General features: G+C 38.2%; 1 protein-coding gene across 1 annotated transcript in view; it reads right to left on the bottom strand.

Moving 5' to 3' along the window:
* Positions 1–16,058, bottom strand: part of FAF1 (Fas associated factor 1) — a 505,390-nt gene that overhangs the window by 57,411 nt on the left and 431,921 nt on the right. The window contains exons 16-17 of the mRNA XM_055585945.1: positions 5,802–5,882; positions 4,165–4,242 (exon numbers count right to left, since the gene is read on the bottom strand). Of these exons, the coding sequence (XP_055441920.1) occupies positions 4,165–4,242; positions 5,802–5,882 (159 nt within the window). The remainder of the gene's footprint in view (positions 1–4,164; positions 4,243–5,801; positions 5,883–16,058) is intronic.

Genomic DNA, 16,058 nt, shown 5'->3' with positions numbered 1-16,058 from the left:
GTTGCTATTTCCTGATCCAGGGATCGAATCCGTGTTTCCTGAGTCTCCTGCGCTGGAGGCAGATACTTTATCCCTGAGCCACCAGGGAAGTCCAAACTAAGATAAGCAGAAGATAAAGAGTTTCTCAGTGGTGGGATTTATAAAAGCCATTAATGCAGCTCTCTGAGGGAAAGGATAGTTCAGCATTACCTGAAGTTGTTTTTGGGAGTACACCAAAGGACAAGTTCAAGTAATGACTAACTGCAAAGTATGACTTATCCTTTCTCCCCCTGCATCCTATCCTTACACATGTTTACAGCTGGTACACACTTCCACTGAAGTATGCTAAAGGATATTTATGGGGTTTTCTATGAGAGGACAAGCTTTACTAACATTTGGAAAGAGAAAATTTTAGCCAAGGGTAAATAAAGTAAATCATCAGAACAAAGTACATATGCTACCAAGCTCAAGATCCCCTGGAGATGGGAAAAGCTACCCATTCTAGTATTCTGGCCTAGCGAATTCCATAGCCCATGGGGTCGCAAAGAGTCGGACATGACTGACTCACTTTCACTTTCTAGGTCTAAAACAGGCAGTTAATTGTGTACACTTGGCATCTAGCAAATATATGTTGAAAATATACTATTCGAGAGAGAGCAAGCACATTTGTGAAAGAGCATAAAAGTAAAAGTTCTAATATTTTAAAACTATATTTCTTGGGACTTCCCTTGTAGTCCAGTGGCTAAGACTCCACATTTTCAACGCAGGGGTGTGCTTAGTCACTCAGTTGTGTCTGACACGACTCCACGGACTGTTGCCTGCCAGGATCCTCTGTCCATGGAATTTTCCAGGCAAGAATACTGGAGTAGGCTGCCATTTCCTACTCCAGGGCATTTTCTGGACCCAGGGTTTGAACCCAGGTCTCCCACCTGGCAGGCAGATTCTTTACCAGTGTGCCACCTGTGAAGCCCTCAATGCAGGGGGCCTGGGTTCAATCCCTAGTAAGGAAACTAGATCCTGCATGCCACAACTAAAGATGTTGGAATTAAGACCCTTTGCAGCCAAATAAATAAATACTTTTTAAAAACACTGTATTTCTTGAAATAGCCTAAAAGTATAGTGACAAATCTCTTATCCAAACTTTTATGAAACTCTACACACATGATTCCTATGGTCATACACAATGAAAAATGGCCTTGTACTGGAATGGAGTAAGCAAAAAAGCATGAGCTTGGTACACAGTCATAAAGACCTAAGTGAGAATCTCAGCTGTTCCCATTTCTATGTGTGACTTCTCAATGAGCTTCAGTTTTCTCACATGTGAAGAGAAATCTCTAACCCTGTAGCTTGTTTTAATAGTCAATAAGTAAACACAGGTAAAGCAGCTGGCAGAGTACTTGACACAGAAGATGTTCAACAAAGTTATTTCTACCTTCCATTACTGAGAGTCTTCAGCATGTACAAAGACTAGAGTTTGTCAGGTATAGTATCTTGCACATATGTGATAGGCACTCAAGAAGTGTTTGAACATGAATAAACTCTGATTTCCAAACAGTGAAATCTTACGCATTTCTCAAGACGTACCTCAAATATCACCTCTTCTATAGTGTTGTCTGATTTCAAAAGCTGTGAAAGAGTTTTACTTTGCCCCTAAACTCATAAGTATTTTGCTTTTATTTCTCTCATGTTATTTAGCACCCTTTTCCTTGATCTGCTGTTAATTGTAGACATGTTGCAACTTCCCTACAACATGTAATCTCTTCTTGCAGGCAGAAAATGTCTTTCTAGCCTTTGTTTCTCTTTCAGTGCTAAGCATAATTCTTATTCAAAAATCATTTGTTGATGCTGGAGAGGGTGTAGAGACAAGGGAACCCTCCCACACTGTTGGTGGAAATGTAAATTGGTGTATTCACTATGGAGAACAGTATGGAGGTTTCTTTAAAAACTAAAAGTAGAGCTGCCATACGATCCAGCAATCCTACCCCTGGGCATATATCTAGAAAAGATTAAAAACTCTAGTTTGAAAAGATACATACACCTCAGTGTGTTTACACTGAGGTGTAAACAGCAGCACTGTTTACAATAGCCAAGACATGGAAGCAACCTAAGTGTCCATCAACAGATCAATGGATAAAGAAGATGTGCTACCTATACGCAATGGAATATTACTCAGCCATAAAAAAAGAATGAAATATTGCCATATGTGGCAACATGGATGGACCAAGAGATTATCATACTCTTGTGAAGTAAGTCAGACTAAGAAAGACCAATATTATGGTTACCAAAAAGGAAAGAAGGGGAATGGGATAAAATAGGAGTGTGGGATTAACACACTACTATATAAAAAATAAAAAAAAAATAATTTATTGTATATCATAGGGAACTATATTCAAAACCTTGTAATTATCTATAATGGAACAGAATTTAAAAAAAAATATGTGTGTGTGTGTGTATGTGTGTGTGTGTATCTGAATCATTTCTCTGTACACCTGAAACTAACACTATGTTGTAAAATCAACTATATATCAATTTTTAAAAATCTGCTGAATAAGTTATGAGGCAGCATCCTCTGACAAAGAATGAAGACTAATGGAGTTTTTCTCAGTGCAAGTTAGGGCCCTCCAGGCTTTTCCATCACTTGCTTCCTCTTTTTATAAATGAATTTGGCCATTAATTTCATGTCTAGCAAAAAGTTCTAAAAGTCCTTTTCTGCGAGCCATCCAAGGAAGTCATTTGATACCACTTCCTTTTTTTCCCCATTGCACTTCAGGTAAATCATTAGAATACCTTTTACAAATATTATGTAATTTTATTTTGGAGAAGGAAATGGCAACCCACTCCAGTGTTCTTGCCTGGAGAATCCCAGGGATGGGGGAGCCTGGTGGGCTGCCGTCTATGGGGTTGCGCAGAGTCGGACACAACTGAAGTGACTCAGCAGCGGCAGCAGCAGTGGTGGTTTCTTCATCTGTCGAAGGGGACAATAACCATACCTGCCTTATAAGGCTGTGGTGAGGACTTAAGTTTCATACATGTAAAGGGCTTAGAGTTATGCCTAACACATAGTAAGCGTTATATACTTGATGGTGATATTTTATGTAGTTCAGGATTTTGAGGAGAATAGTCCAAGTTCTCCCACTCTCCTCCCTGCCTTCAGCCATGGTGAGGAGTATCTTTAACCAGCTTAGTGGACTGTCCTCAGAAGATCCTTTTCAGCCTTCTAGTAAAGGGCATTCCATGAATCTGATACCTTTGACTTACAGCTTATACTACCTTACCAGAGTGCTATTTTCTTAATTCTTGTGCAAGCTAAAGCTCTATTTTTTTCTAGTTTTATTGAGATATGATTGCCATACTGCATTGTTTAAGTTCAAGGTGTTTTAAAAATAAAATAAAATTAAAAAAAAAAAGTTCAAGGTGTACAGCACAATGACTTGACTTAACATACATTATGAAATGATTACCACAAGAATTTTAGTGACTATCCATTATTTTATATAGACACAAAATTAAAGAAATTAGAAAAGTAATATTTTCTCCTCATGATGAGAACTTATAATTTACTCTCTTTACAAGTTTCATGCATAACATACAGAAGTGTTAATTGTATTTATCATGTTGTACATTATATCCTTTGTAATTATTGATCTTGTAAAAAAAAAAAATTTTATTTTTATAAGACTATGAATTCCTGGAGGGGAGGACCCATATCCCTGTTCCTAAAGATTTCAGACACGTGCTAAGTAGGCAAAAAATATTTGCAAAATGAGTGAATGAAAAATTCTCTACGTTATCATAGACATGACATGAACTCAAGGGGGAAAAAAAACATCAGCCAAGCTAAATGGATTTCTCATAATTAGGGGCCCAGTGCAAGATGTTGCAGGAATAACTCTGTTTCTCTGGGTGGGTATAGTGAAGCCTGGGAATATCTGTCAGGCAGGAAAGGGGAGAGGAATTGAGAAGAATAGAAAACCATGAATCTAGTACAAGGTCAAGTTTTCTAAGAGTTCAAAAACATAACAGATCGGGAATGATTCTTTTCAAAAAAAGGTTCGTTTTCCATACTACAATGAGTCTGGTAAAAGTGGAAAGAATTAAGTTATAAGAAATATTAACATCCTTAGTAGCAAATGCAATGGAAATAGATGTAGCATTTTAATAACTTTTCTAAAAATTATGCCCTACCTCACGTTCTTCTTCTTGTTCTTTTCGAATCTGTTCCAAACGAAACTGTTCTGCCATCTCTCTCTCATGAGCTTCCCTCTGTTGATAAAAAAGAATGGAATTCAACACTCAATAAACATTGGTCTACTTAAAAAAAGAAAAAATCCATTCTCAGCATGGCCCAGAGGTACACTGTAGTAATGAAAATGTTTCTCTCTGGAACAAAGATGGAAATTAAAGCAACAACAAAGCATAGGTCTCGGATCATGTTTAGGTTCCTATTAAACTTATGTTTAGGTGCTCTGGGTAGTACAGCATTCAAGATCCTTTAGAGCCTTTCTCTGGTCATCCTTTCTGGTTTTTTCTGCTACCTCAGTTCAGTTCAGTTCAGTCAGTCGGTCATGTCCGACTCTTTGCCACCCCATGGACTGCAGCATGCCGGGCTTCCCTGTCCATCACCAAGTCCTGGAACTTGCTCAAACTCATGTCCATCAAATTGGTGATGCCACCCAATCATCTTATCCTCTGTCATCCCCTTCTCCTCCTGCCTTCAATCTTTCCCAGCATCAGGGTCTTTTCTAATGAGTCAGTTCTTTGCATCAGGTGGCCAAAGTATTGGAGCTTCAGCATCAGTTCTCCCAATGAATATTTAGCACTGATTTCCTTTAGGATTGACTGATTTGATCTCCTTGCAATCCAAAGGACTCTCAGTAGTCTTCTCCAGCACCACAGTTCAAAAGTATCAGTTCTTCAGCACTCAGCTTTCCTTATGGTCCAACTCTCACATCCAGACATGACTACTGGAAAAACCATAGCTTTGACTAGACGGATCTTGGTTGGCAGAGTAATGTCTCTGTTTTTTAATATGCTGTCTAGGTTTGTCACAGCTTTTCTTCCAAGGAGCACGTGTCTTTTCATTTCATGGCTACAGTCACCAACCTCTCCTGTACCCAAATATCAAGCCAGCCTCTGTCATGAACCCCTGCTTTCTGCCCTTCCTGCTAGCATATATTACTTCCTCTCTTATCTCTCTTTCTCTATCTGGTTGGAATAAACTGCCTCTTCTATGAAACCCTTCCAAGTACATTCCCACTTCTTGGCTGTCCATAAAAGCTTTCCACTGTAAATTCTGTTCATTGAACTCTTACAGAACTCAGGGCTTCCCTTATGACATTTACGATCCTTGCCCAAGTGTTCCAGCTATCTGTGCTCTTGACTTAATCTACTCTCCACCACAGTGAGCCTTCTTTCGAGGGTAAGAAACTGTGGCTTATTCATTTTCCTCTTGTGGAAGTGTGTGCTCAAAAGCACTAAATCAGCCAGTGGTTCTCAACCCTGACTGCACATTAAAATCACCTGAAGAGTTTTTAAAACATTGCTAAATTTCACCATAGGCTGATTAAAGAACAAATGAAGTAAATACTAGGCCCATTTGTATCTTCATTTCTCATGATTCTTGAAAAAGCTGTATCTTGTCAAAATGAACCATGCTTTAAGAACCAGAGGCAGAATTATATTCTTTCTGTTAACTGAATCCAGCTTTCTCCAAGGCAAAGCCACCTCTCATGGATCAAGATGATTAAAGGACTGGCACTTAAATAATCAAAGACTATTTAGGACTGATGTCTTTATCCCAGAAGTCCCTTGACCAAACCTACCTTTGCTCTGTCAGCCTCAAGTGAAAGGCGATAGGCCTCATCTTGTTCTCTCTTCACATTTTCTCTGGCTTCTCGTTCATCCTTATTAAGAAAGGAAAATATTCAATGCATTTTACCACATTACTGTTTTTTAAAGAAAAAACAATAATCCCCTTGTCTTATCCCTGTATAAATTTATTATAATTAACAAGGCACTTATAAAGTATACAGCATAAACAAGTAATAAGGTGCACAGCACAGTATACAGTGAAAATAAAAAGTTTGAAGCTGAGTGCCACCACTTACAAATTGTGTGACCTTGGGTAAGTTATTTAAGTTCTCTAGGTCTTAGTTTCCTCAACTATAAAAAAGAAACAACATTTGTCTCATAGGGTTGTTGTGAGAATTCAATACCATATTATATAAACTATTAGTATCTAGAAAAGTACTTGACATTTAGTTCATTTTCAGTGATTAGTTCCTTTCTCTTTTTCTCCTGATTTTTCTAAGATAAACTTGGAGACTGTCAGAACTGGGCCTAAGGGTTGGGAGACAGAAAAAGACCAGGAAGTAATCCCCTGGTCAGCACAGAAAGAGGCTGAAGTGTCACCGCTAAAGCTTGGTTGTGCTGTGCTGTGCTTAGTTGCTCAGTCATGTACGACTCTTTGTGATCCCCTGAACTGCAGCCTACCAGGCTCCTCTGTCCATGGAATTCTCCAGGGAAGTATACTGGAGTGGGTTGCCATGCCCTCCTCCAGGGATCTTCCTGACCCAGGGATCGAACCCAGCTCTTCTGCATTGCAGGTGGATTCTTTACCATCTGAGCCATCAAAGAAAGTATTTCCCCATAACATTCACACTCATGAAGTGTACATAATGTAGAAGTTATTTGAGTTGAAGATCTTTTAGAATATTTTTAATGTCAGAAGTGATTATGCCATCTGCCTACATTTAAACTGTGATGTTATATGAAATTAAGTTAATTCAACTACCAGAATTTATTTTTTAAATTCTGGAGTATAGCCAATATATCAAGGTACTGTGCTGTGCTTATTCGCTCAGTCGTGTCCAGCTCTTTGTGACCTCATGGACTGCAGTCCACCAGGCTCCCCCGTCCTTAGGGATTCTCCAGGCAAGAATACTGGGGTGGGTTGCCATGCCCTCCTCCAGGGGATCTTCCCAACCCAGGTATCGAACCCAGGTCTCCTGCATTGCAGGTAGATTCTTCACCGACTGAGCCAGCAGGGACGTATTTATCAATACATGTACTTAAATTTAATAAATACCCACATTGGTTGACATTAGAGTACAGCTTCCTTTTATGGTTATTTTGCAGGATAGGTTGAATCATATAAAGGCATCAATATTTGCTGGCTTTTGACCCATAAAAATGGACATTTAGTACGGTTTAACTTAATTCTTTCTTTTTGTCTCCTCGATTCAATATATGTTTACTCAGGCTGAGTATATGCTCAGCACTGTCTTAGGTGCACCCTCTGATATCTACTCAAGGTTGGCCTTCTCCCTGAAGTCTCATACTCCTTTTGGTTTCAATGATCCCATTAACTCTACAATCTCTGGTATGAATAGTAACATTTCATTGATTCCTAGTCTTTCAAATAAAAAATTATAAAGAATTAGATGCTGCCATCCTGAAGTTAATTGCTATACTATCTATGATGAAGAAGTATGCCAGGGAAATTTAATGTTACAATAAAATATCAGGAACAATGTTTAACCTGAGAGATCACTTAGATTGCAAAGTAATCAGGATAACTTATAAGCCATGTAATATTACACATGAATAAAACTAGGTTGTAAAAACTTCTACTTGGAGACTTAGTACTTAGCTATTAGTATTTTCATTTTAAAGAAACAGAAGCATATTCCTTTAAAGATATCTTCATTGATTCCAACGGGTATTTCCCACTTTGGTCTACATACTACAGTTTTACTATGACCATGACCAGGTAAAACCAGACTGATGAGACATATTTTGTATATTTCTGTTTATATTTACATTTGCCTAATTCATTACTTTGTAAGCACCTCCCTCCCCCGATATACAAGCTTGTACAGAGTGGACACTTAATAGCTCTTTGGCCGTGGCTGATCTATATTTGACGTATAATATCTTATTTTTTCACTGAGAGAGGTAATGAGAAGATTAGTAGACCTGTGTTCAAGTTCCAGCCATGCTATTAGCAAGCTGTGTATTCTTGGGTAAACAGTGTCTCCCTTTTCAGTCATTTATTAAGTTGAAGAATCGAATTTTTAAGGATTCTGTGCCTTTCTAAACAAGTCTATCTTTCCAAATTTAGATATCCCTAATATTATCAACAACCTATGGGAGTTCTCTTTTAATATTTCAAATAGGGAAATATTTAAGATGCTTAAAATTTTAACTGTAACATACTTTTGATCCCATCCACAAATTAGTTTAGATTTCTCTTGTAACATCCTGTACTTTCCCTTTAAAAACATTTATCACAATTGTATTGTCATGTGATTGTTTATTTAATGTGAGAGTCCCCCATGACAACTGTAAGCACCATAAAGGCAGGGACCTTGTCCATATTACATACCTTTATATTACAAGTGTTTTGCACAATGCCTAACTTTTGGGAGGCATTTAACAAGCATCTGTTGAATAAATGAACTGCCTTTCCAGGCATAAAACATTTATTGTCTACTGTAAAAATTAGGGAGGAAAATGATACAGCTCATTCACAAAGCAGCTCCATCTGAGTCAATGAAATTGACTAGCTGGGCAGAAATGACCTGTTATGACACTATGTACACACCACAAAGGGATCTTTAGCTCTATGAGCACAAATACAGTCTATGACAGAGGTATTCTAGGTGAACAGCTCTGTTTTAAAACAGACTGTTGCAGATATGAAGGGTCATTAAATACAGGGATCCGTGGCATAAAATGTGGCACCTGTTGTGACAGGACTTCCTAAGCCAGCTAACTTTCTTCCTTCCCTCTCCCCTCTTCTCCCCTCTATTTCTCTGCCCTTCTTTCTTTCTTACAAATATTTATTAAGCACCAATTTTACTTTAGGCATCACACTGGCAGTGTGAAGCAGGAATACAGAATACAGAAGCAGGACACAGTTTAATAGAGGAAGACACAGATAATTATACATGGACCACCTTTATCATTATTTTGGCTATCTACTGATCTACTGTGACAAGTTCAGTGTTCAAGTTTTGCATTATTTTCCTTTTGTTTCTTAAATAACGTCACTCTTACCACCTGGAAAACATCTTGTTCCATTGGCTGTATCCCTCAAAATCCCAACAGCTTTTCATATATTTTTAGAAATATAAGAGACCAGTATACAGATAAAGAAACTGAAATCACATAATGGTAAATAATTTACACATGACCATTAAGTTAGTGGCAGAACTCAGATTTGAATCCAGATCAGCAATATTCTCCTCTCCTCTCCCCTGGTAATTCAATGTTCCTTTCCTTACTCACGATGTCCCTGAGTATCAGACAGGGAGACAGAAGGACCAGCTCAGGCATGTGGCTCAGGGTCAATTTTCCTAAATTCCATCATGGTCATAGATTCTTGCATGTTTGGTAGTTGCTTGTGATTGACTATCATCCATTTTTCCCCCCATCTTGTAGATTTTATACTTGCCTCTCCAACTGTCCTACTCACAGTCATTCCCAATTTGGGGCTATAGAGAATGTTGCTTAGCCTTTCCCCCCATTATTCTATGTTGCTGTTGTTGTGCAGTTGCTAAGCTGTGTCCAACTCTTTACGATCCCTTGGACTATAGCCTGCCAGGCTCCTCTCTACATGGGGTTTTTTCAGGCAAGAATACTGGAGTGGGTTGCCATTTCCTTCTCCAGGGAATCTTCCCAGATCAGAGATTGAACCCGCATCTTTTGCACTGGCAAGGAGATTCTTTACCACTGAACCACCTGGGAAGCCCATATTATGATCAAACTTTTAGGACAATTCCAGGTACTGTGGTTAACAGTTCATGTATAAGTTTGTTTACATAACCTGTGCCTCTTAGAACTTCTGTGTCCTACAAATACTGTCCTTGCAGAGGTGCCCCTTGTTAAATCTCAGGGGATGCATCAGACAAAGTGATTAGAAATACACTGTTGCTTAGGTGGAGGTAGAACAGCTGGATGATCCGGTTTAGGAACAGGTTTCAGGTGCTGCCTGATCTATGGCTTGGGCTACTTAGTATAAAAATACTTCCTGTTATAGGAAAATGAGAAGCTGGATTGCTCAGAACTAAGAAATAACCTCTACTGGAGCCTTTCACCTGTTGCATACTTGTCACTGCTCTCATGCTGCTTTGTGCCACACTCATCTGTATATCTATCTCACTACTTCCTGCTGCTGCTAAGTTGCTTCAGTTGTGTCCAACTCTGTGCGACCCTATAGATGGCAGCCCACCAGGCTCCCCCATCCCTGGGATTCTCCAGGCAAGAACACTGGAGTGGGTTGCCATTTCCTTCTCCAATGCATTAAAGTGAAAAGTGAAAGTGAAGTTGCTCAGTTGTGTCCGACTCTTTATGACCCCCTGGACTACAGCCCACCAGGCTCCTCCGTCCATGGGACTTTCAAGGCAAGAGTACTGGAGTGGGTTGCCATTGCCTTCTCTGCACTACTCCCTACTTGAGCTGTAAACTCCCTAAGGGAAAGGACTCTATATATTCTATAGCATCTAGGCTACTATCTTATACATAGCAAGCATTCGATACATATTTGGTAGATGAATGAGTGGAATTATCAGTGCTCACCAGTTTTACATCTGAAGTTCTTGAACTTCTAAGTATTCTTTAGACTAGTGATTTTTTTTACATAAGCATATTTTTTCTGAGTAGTAAAATTACTTGCAAAGAAGTGCTAGAATTCAAATTCAAACCCAGTCTTTTCCTTCTGAAAGCCTAGACCTTTTTTCCACTGTGGCTCTCTGGGTTGCTCAGTAGAGTTTTATACCTCTGAAACAGTGACCACTGAATTAGATGTCTCTACAACTCATCAAAAATAATGTCCATTAGACGGTAAAGTGCTTACAATGCGGGAGACCTGGGTTCGATCTCTGGATTGGGAAGATCCCCTGGAGAAGGGAATGGCAACCCACTCCAGTATTCATGCCTGGAAAATCCCATGGACCAAGGAGCCTGGTGGGCTACAGTCCATGGGGTCGCAAAGAGTTGGACACGACTGAGCGACTTCACTTCACTTCACTTCAAAAACAATGAACACATTTTATGAGCTATCAAATGATTCTTAAATGAGGAAATGAACCAGACATGGAATTTAAGTGCAACTTGTTACTCCTCCTTGTTTAAAGTTAGTAATCATCAGTTAATTCTCAAGAACTAATGCAAAATTTCACATTCTCAAATTGAAGCAAACTATAGTGATTAGGCTGGTTTCAAATAATAACCAACTGTATACACAAATACCCACATACATATATGCATATGGTATTTCCTCTGAATGCCCAGGTTAAAATGTACCTTAGTAAATAGGTCTTTGAAAATAAGGAAATGATCCTGTTCTGTCCCTGAGGAGATATGGACCAAGATAATGTGAAATTCTTTCAATATAAATACTTAGAAATAGTAGATAAAATATAGCAAAAATGTTAAAAAGTATTGCTTAGCATGTGAGAAAGAAAGGACAAAGGAGAATTCCTAAGTACCAGAAACAAAGAGGAAATTAAATATCAGCACTGTAAACAGTGAGGTAATACGGAAACTGACAGGTAGATTATCCATCTTGGTAACCTAGAGACCCAGTTGGAACCAGATTTTATTTTGCACCAAAGCAAGGTAGCAAGTTGGAAAAGTTATCTATGGGATAACTTTTGGTAATCTAACAAAAGTGTAATTGGAGGGTGGAAATAGGTGCAGGGAATAGGGTAAGAAAAATTATTTTAAGAAATAATGGCCAAAATTTTTTTGAATTTGATAACTATAAAGCCACAGATCCAAGAATATAAATGAACATGAGACAAAATAAAAATGAAGAAAGCTACACCAAGGCACATCATAACCAAACTGCATAAAATTAATATTAAAACAAAAATTCTTAAAATCTATCAGAGAAAAGACATAATATATATAGGGAAAAAAATAAAGATGAGATCAGACTTTTCATCTAAAACAGTGCAAATGAGAAGACAGTGAAGAAACATCTTTAAAGCACTGAAAGAAAACAACAACAAAACTTGTTAACTTAGAATGCTATACCCAGTAAAAATATCTTAAAACTTGAAGGTGAAATGAAGACTTTTTCAAATATATACAGAAGCTGAATTAACTACTATCATATGTACTAAAGCAAAAGTTAAAGGAAGTCCTTTAAGGAGAAGGAAAATAAGTCTAGTCAGAAATCTGGATCTACCCAAAGGAATGAGGAGAATTGAAAATGGGCATTTCATGTGTAACTTAATAGACATGTTCCCTTTACTATTTAAATCTCTATAAGGAACAACTGAGTGTATCTCAACAGCACTTGTTACAGAAATAAAAAATCCATTCTAAATTCACATGAAAACTCAGAGACTCTAAATAGTAAAAAAAAAAAAAAGAAAGAAAGAAAGAAAGAAAAGAAAAAGGAGAACAATTTTGACAACTCACACTTTCAAAACTTACTACAAAGTTAAAGTAACCAAAACCTTCTGGTCTAAATCAATGCAATAGAACAGAGAGCCCAGGAATAAACTCTCATATAGGGATGCCAAGACCATTCAATGGAGACAGGTGAGTTTTCTCAACAAATGGTTCGGGGAAGCTGGATTTCCATATGGGAAAGAATGAGACTGAATTACCACTTTACACCACATATAAAAACAGCAACTAAAAATGAATAAAAGATCTAAAATTAAAAGTCAAAATTATAAAACTCTTAGAAAATAAAGGTAAAAATCTTAATTGCTTTGGATTAGGCAATGATTCCTTTAGTATGACACAAAGCTCAGGCATTAAAAAGTAAAAATAGATACATCAGTTCAGTTCAGTTCAGTTCAGTCGCTCAGTCGTTTCTGACTCTGCGACCCCATGAATTGCAGCACGCCAGGCCTCCTTGTCCATCACCAACTCCCAGAGTTTACCCAAACTCATGTCCATCGAGTCAGTGATGCCATCCAGCCATCTCATCCTCTGTCGTCTCCTTCTCCTCCTGACCCCAATCCCTCCCAGCATCAGGGTCTTTTCCAATGAGTCAACCCTTCGCATGAGGTGGCCAAAGTATTGGAGTTTCAGCTTCAGCATCAGTCCTTCCAATGAACACCCAGGACCGATCTCCTTTAGGATGGACTGGTTGGATCTCCTTGCAGTCCAAGGGACTCTCAAGAGTCTTCTCCAACACCACACTTCAAAAGCATCAATTCTTTGGTGTTCTTCACAGTCCAACTCTCACATCCATACATGACCACTGGAAAAACCATAGCCTTGACTAGACGGACCTTTGTTGGCCAAGTAATGTCTCTGCTTTTCAATAGGCTATCTAGGTTGGTCAAAACTTTCCTTCCAAGGAGTAAGCATCTTTTAATTTCATGGCTGCAGTCATCATCTCCAGTGATTTTGGAGCCCCAAAAAATAAAGTCTGACACTGTTTCCCCATCTACATGCCATGAAGTGATGGGACCAGATGCCATGATCTTCGTTTTCTGAATGTTGAGCTTTAAGCCAACTTTTTCACTCTCCACTTTCACTTTCATCAAGAGGCTTTTGAGTTCCTCTTCACTTTCTGCCATAAGGGTGGTGTCATCTGCATATCTGAGGTGATTGATATTTCTCCCGGCAATCTTGATTCCAGCTTGTGCTTCTTCCAGCCCAGCATTTCTCATGATGTACTCTGCATAGAAGTTAAATAACCAGGGTGACAATACACAGCCTTGACGTACTCCTTTTCCTATTTGGAACCAGTCTGTTGTTCCATGTCCAGTTCTAACTGTTGCTTCCTGACTTGCACATAGGTTTCTCAAGAGGCAGGTCAGATGGTCTGGTATTCCCATCTCTTGAAGAATTTTCCACAGTTTATTGTGATCCACACAGTCAAAAGCTTTGGCATAGTCAATAAAGCAGAAATAGATGTTTTTCTGGAACTCTCTTGCTTTTTCAGTGATCCAGCGGATGTTGGCAATTTGACCTCTGGTTCCTCTGCCTTTTCTAAAACCAGCTTGAACATCTGGAAGTTCACGGTTCACATATTGCTGAAGCCTACCTTGGAGAATTTTGAGCATTACATTACTAGCATGTGAGATGAGTGCAATTGTGTGGTAGTTTAAGCATTCTTTGGCATTGCCTTTCTTTGGGATTGGAATGAAAACTGACCTTTTCCAGTCCTGTGGCCACTGCTGAGTTTTCCAAATTTGCTGGCATACTGAGTGCAGCACTTTCACAGCATCATCTTCCAGGATTTGAAATAGCTCAACTGGAATTCCATCACCTCCACTAGCTTTGTTCGTAGTGATGCTTTCTAAGGCCTACTTGACTTCACATTCCAGGATGTCTGGCTCTAGGTGAGTGATCACACCATCGTGATTATCTGGGTCATGAAGATCTTTTTTGTACAGTTCTTCTGTGTATCCTTGCCACCTCTTCTTAATATCTTCTGCTTCTGTTAGGTCCATACCATTTCTGTCCTTTATAGATATGTCAGATTTCATCAAAATTAAAAACTTTTGTACATCAAAGGACATTATAAAGAGAGTGAAAGACAATCTACAGAAAGAAAATATTTGCAAATCATATACTTAGTAAGATTTTAACATACAGAACTCCTATAACTCAACAACAACAAAAAGAGCAAACAATCCAATCCAAAAATAGGCAAAGGATTTGAATTAGACGTTTCTCTAAAGAAGACATATAAATGGTCAATAAATACATATTCATAGTAGCATTATTCATAATAGCCACAAGGTGGAAAGAACCCAAGTACTCATCAGTGGACAAATGAATAAACAAAATGTGGTATATATACAATGGAATATTATTCAGCCATAGAAAGGAACAAAGTTCTAATACATATTATAATACAGATAAGCTTTAAAAGACATTATACTAAGAAGCCAGACACAAGGACAAATATTTTGTTTCCGTTTACATGAGGTACTCAGAATAAGCAGATTCAGAGAAAAGAAATATTAGAGGGGAAGGGGGGGAAGGGTGAGTTATCATTCATTAGATTGGCTAGAATCTCCAGTTTGGTGGTGGTGAGTAGAAGTGATAGGAACAGGCATCCCTGCCTCTTTCCTAATCTTAACAGGACAATATTCAGTCTTTCACCAGTAAGCAAAACATTAGCTGACAGGTTTTTTAATAGATGCCCTTTATCATGTTCTAATCTATTCCTATTTACTAAAAGTTTCTATCGGGAATGGATTAACTTTTGTCTAATGCTTTTTCTGCATCCATTGAGATGCTTCAATGTTGAACACAATGACTGATTTTCAAATTGAAGGCAAGAAAAAGAAATAAAATACATCAAGAATGCGAAGGAAGAAGAAAAACTCCTACAGATAAAATGATTAGGGATCTGGAAAATACTGTGGATTCTACCAAAAAACTATTAAAACTAATAAGTGATTTTGGTCACAATGCAGGATATAAAATTGACATACAATAAGCAACTGTACCTCTACACACTAACAACAAATAATCAGAACTTAAAATTTTTAAGATGCCACTTATAATAGCATGCTGCTGCTGCTGCTGCTGCTAAGTCGCTTCAGTCGTGTCTGACTCTGTGCGACCCCATAGACGGCAGCCCACCAGGCTCCCCCGTCCCTGGGTTTCTCCCCTGGGATTCTCCAGACAAGAACACTGGAGTGGGTTGCCATTTCCATGAAATACTTAGGAATAACTTTGAAAAAAAGATGTACACTGAAAAAGTAAAACATCCTGAGAGAAATTAAAGACAACCTAAATGGAGACATATAACCTTTTTATGGATTAAAAGGGTAAACGTTTTATATGTCAATTTTCTCTAAATTAGATTCAATGCCACACTAATAAAAATACAAGGAGTATTATTTTTTTTAAAGAAGTTCACAAACTGACTATAAAACTCATATGGAAATGCACAGGGCTTAGAACAGCCAAAACAACAATGAAAAGAGGAACACTAGAGGACTTATACTACTTGATCTCAAGATTCATTATGAAGCTAAAGTAATTGCGTGTGGTATTAGTATAAGACAGACAAAAGAATAATAAAATAGAATGTAGAATGGAGTCTAGATATATACCTGCACAAGCAAAGGTAATTTAGCAAATAG

Source organism: Bubalus kerabau, chromosome 6 (assembly GCF_029407905.1).
Source record: "Bubalus kerabau isolate K-KA32 ecotype Philippines breed swamp buffalo chromosome 6, PCC_UOA_SB_1v2, whole genome shotgun sequence".
NCBI classification, from domain to species: Eukaryota; Metazoa; Chordata; class Mammalia; order Artiodactyla; family Bovidae; genus Bubalus; species Bubalus kerabau.
The sequence above is the reverse complement of the archived record's forward strand: the minus strand, read 5'-3'. Positions and strand labels throughout refer to the sequence as shown.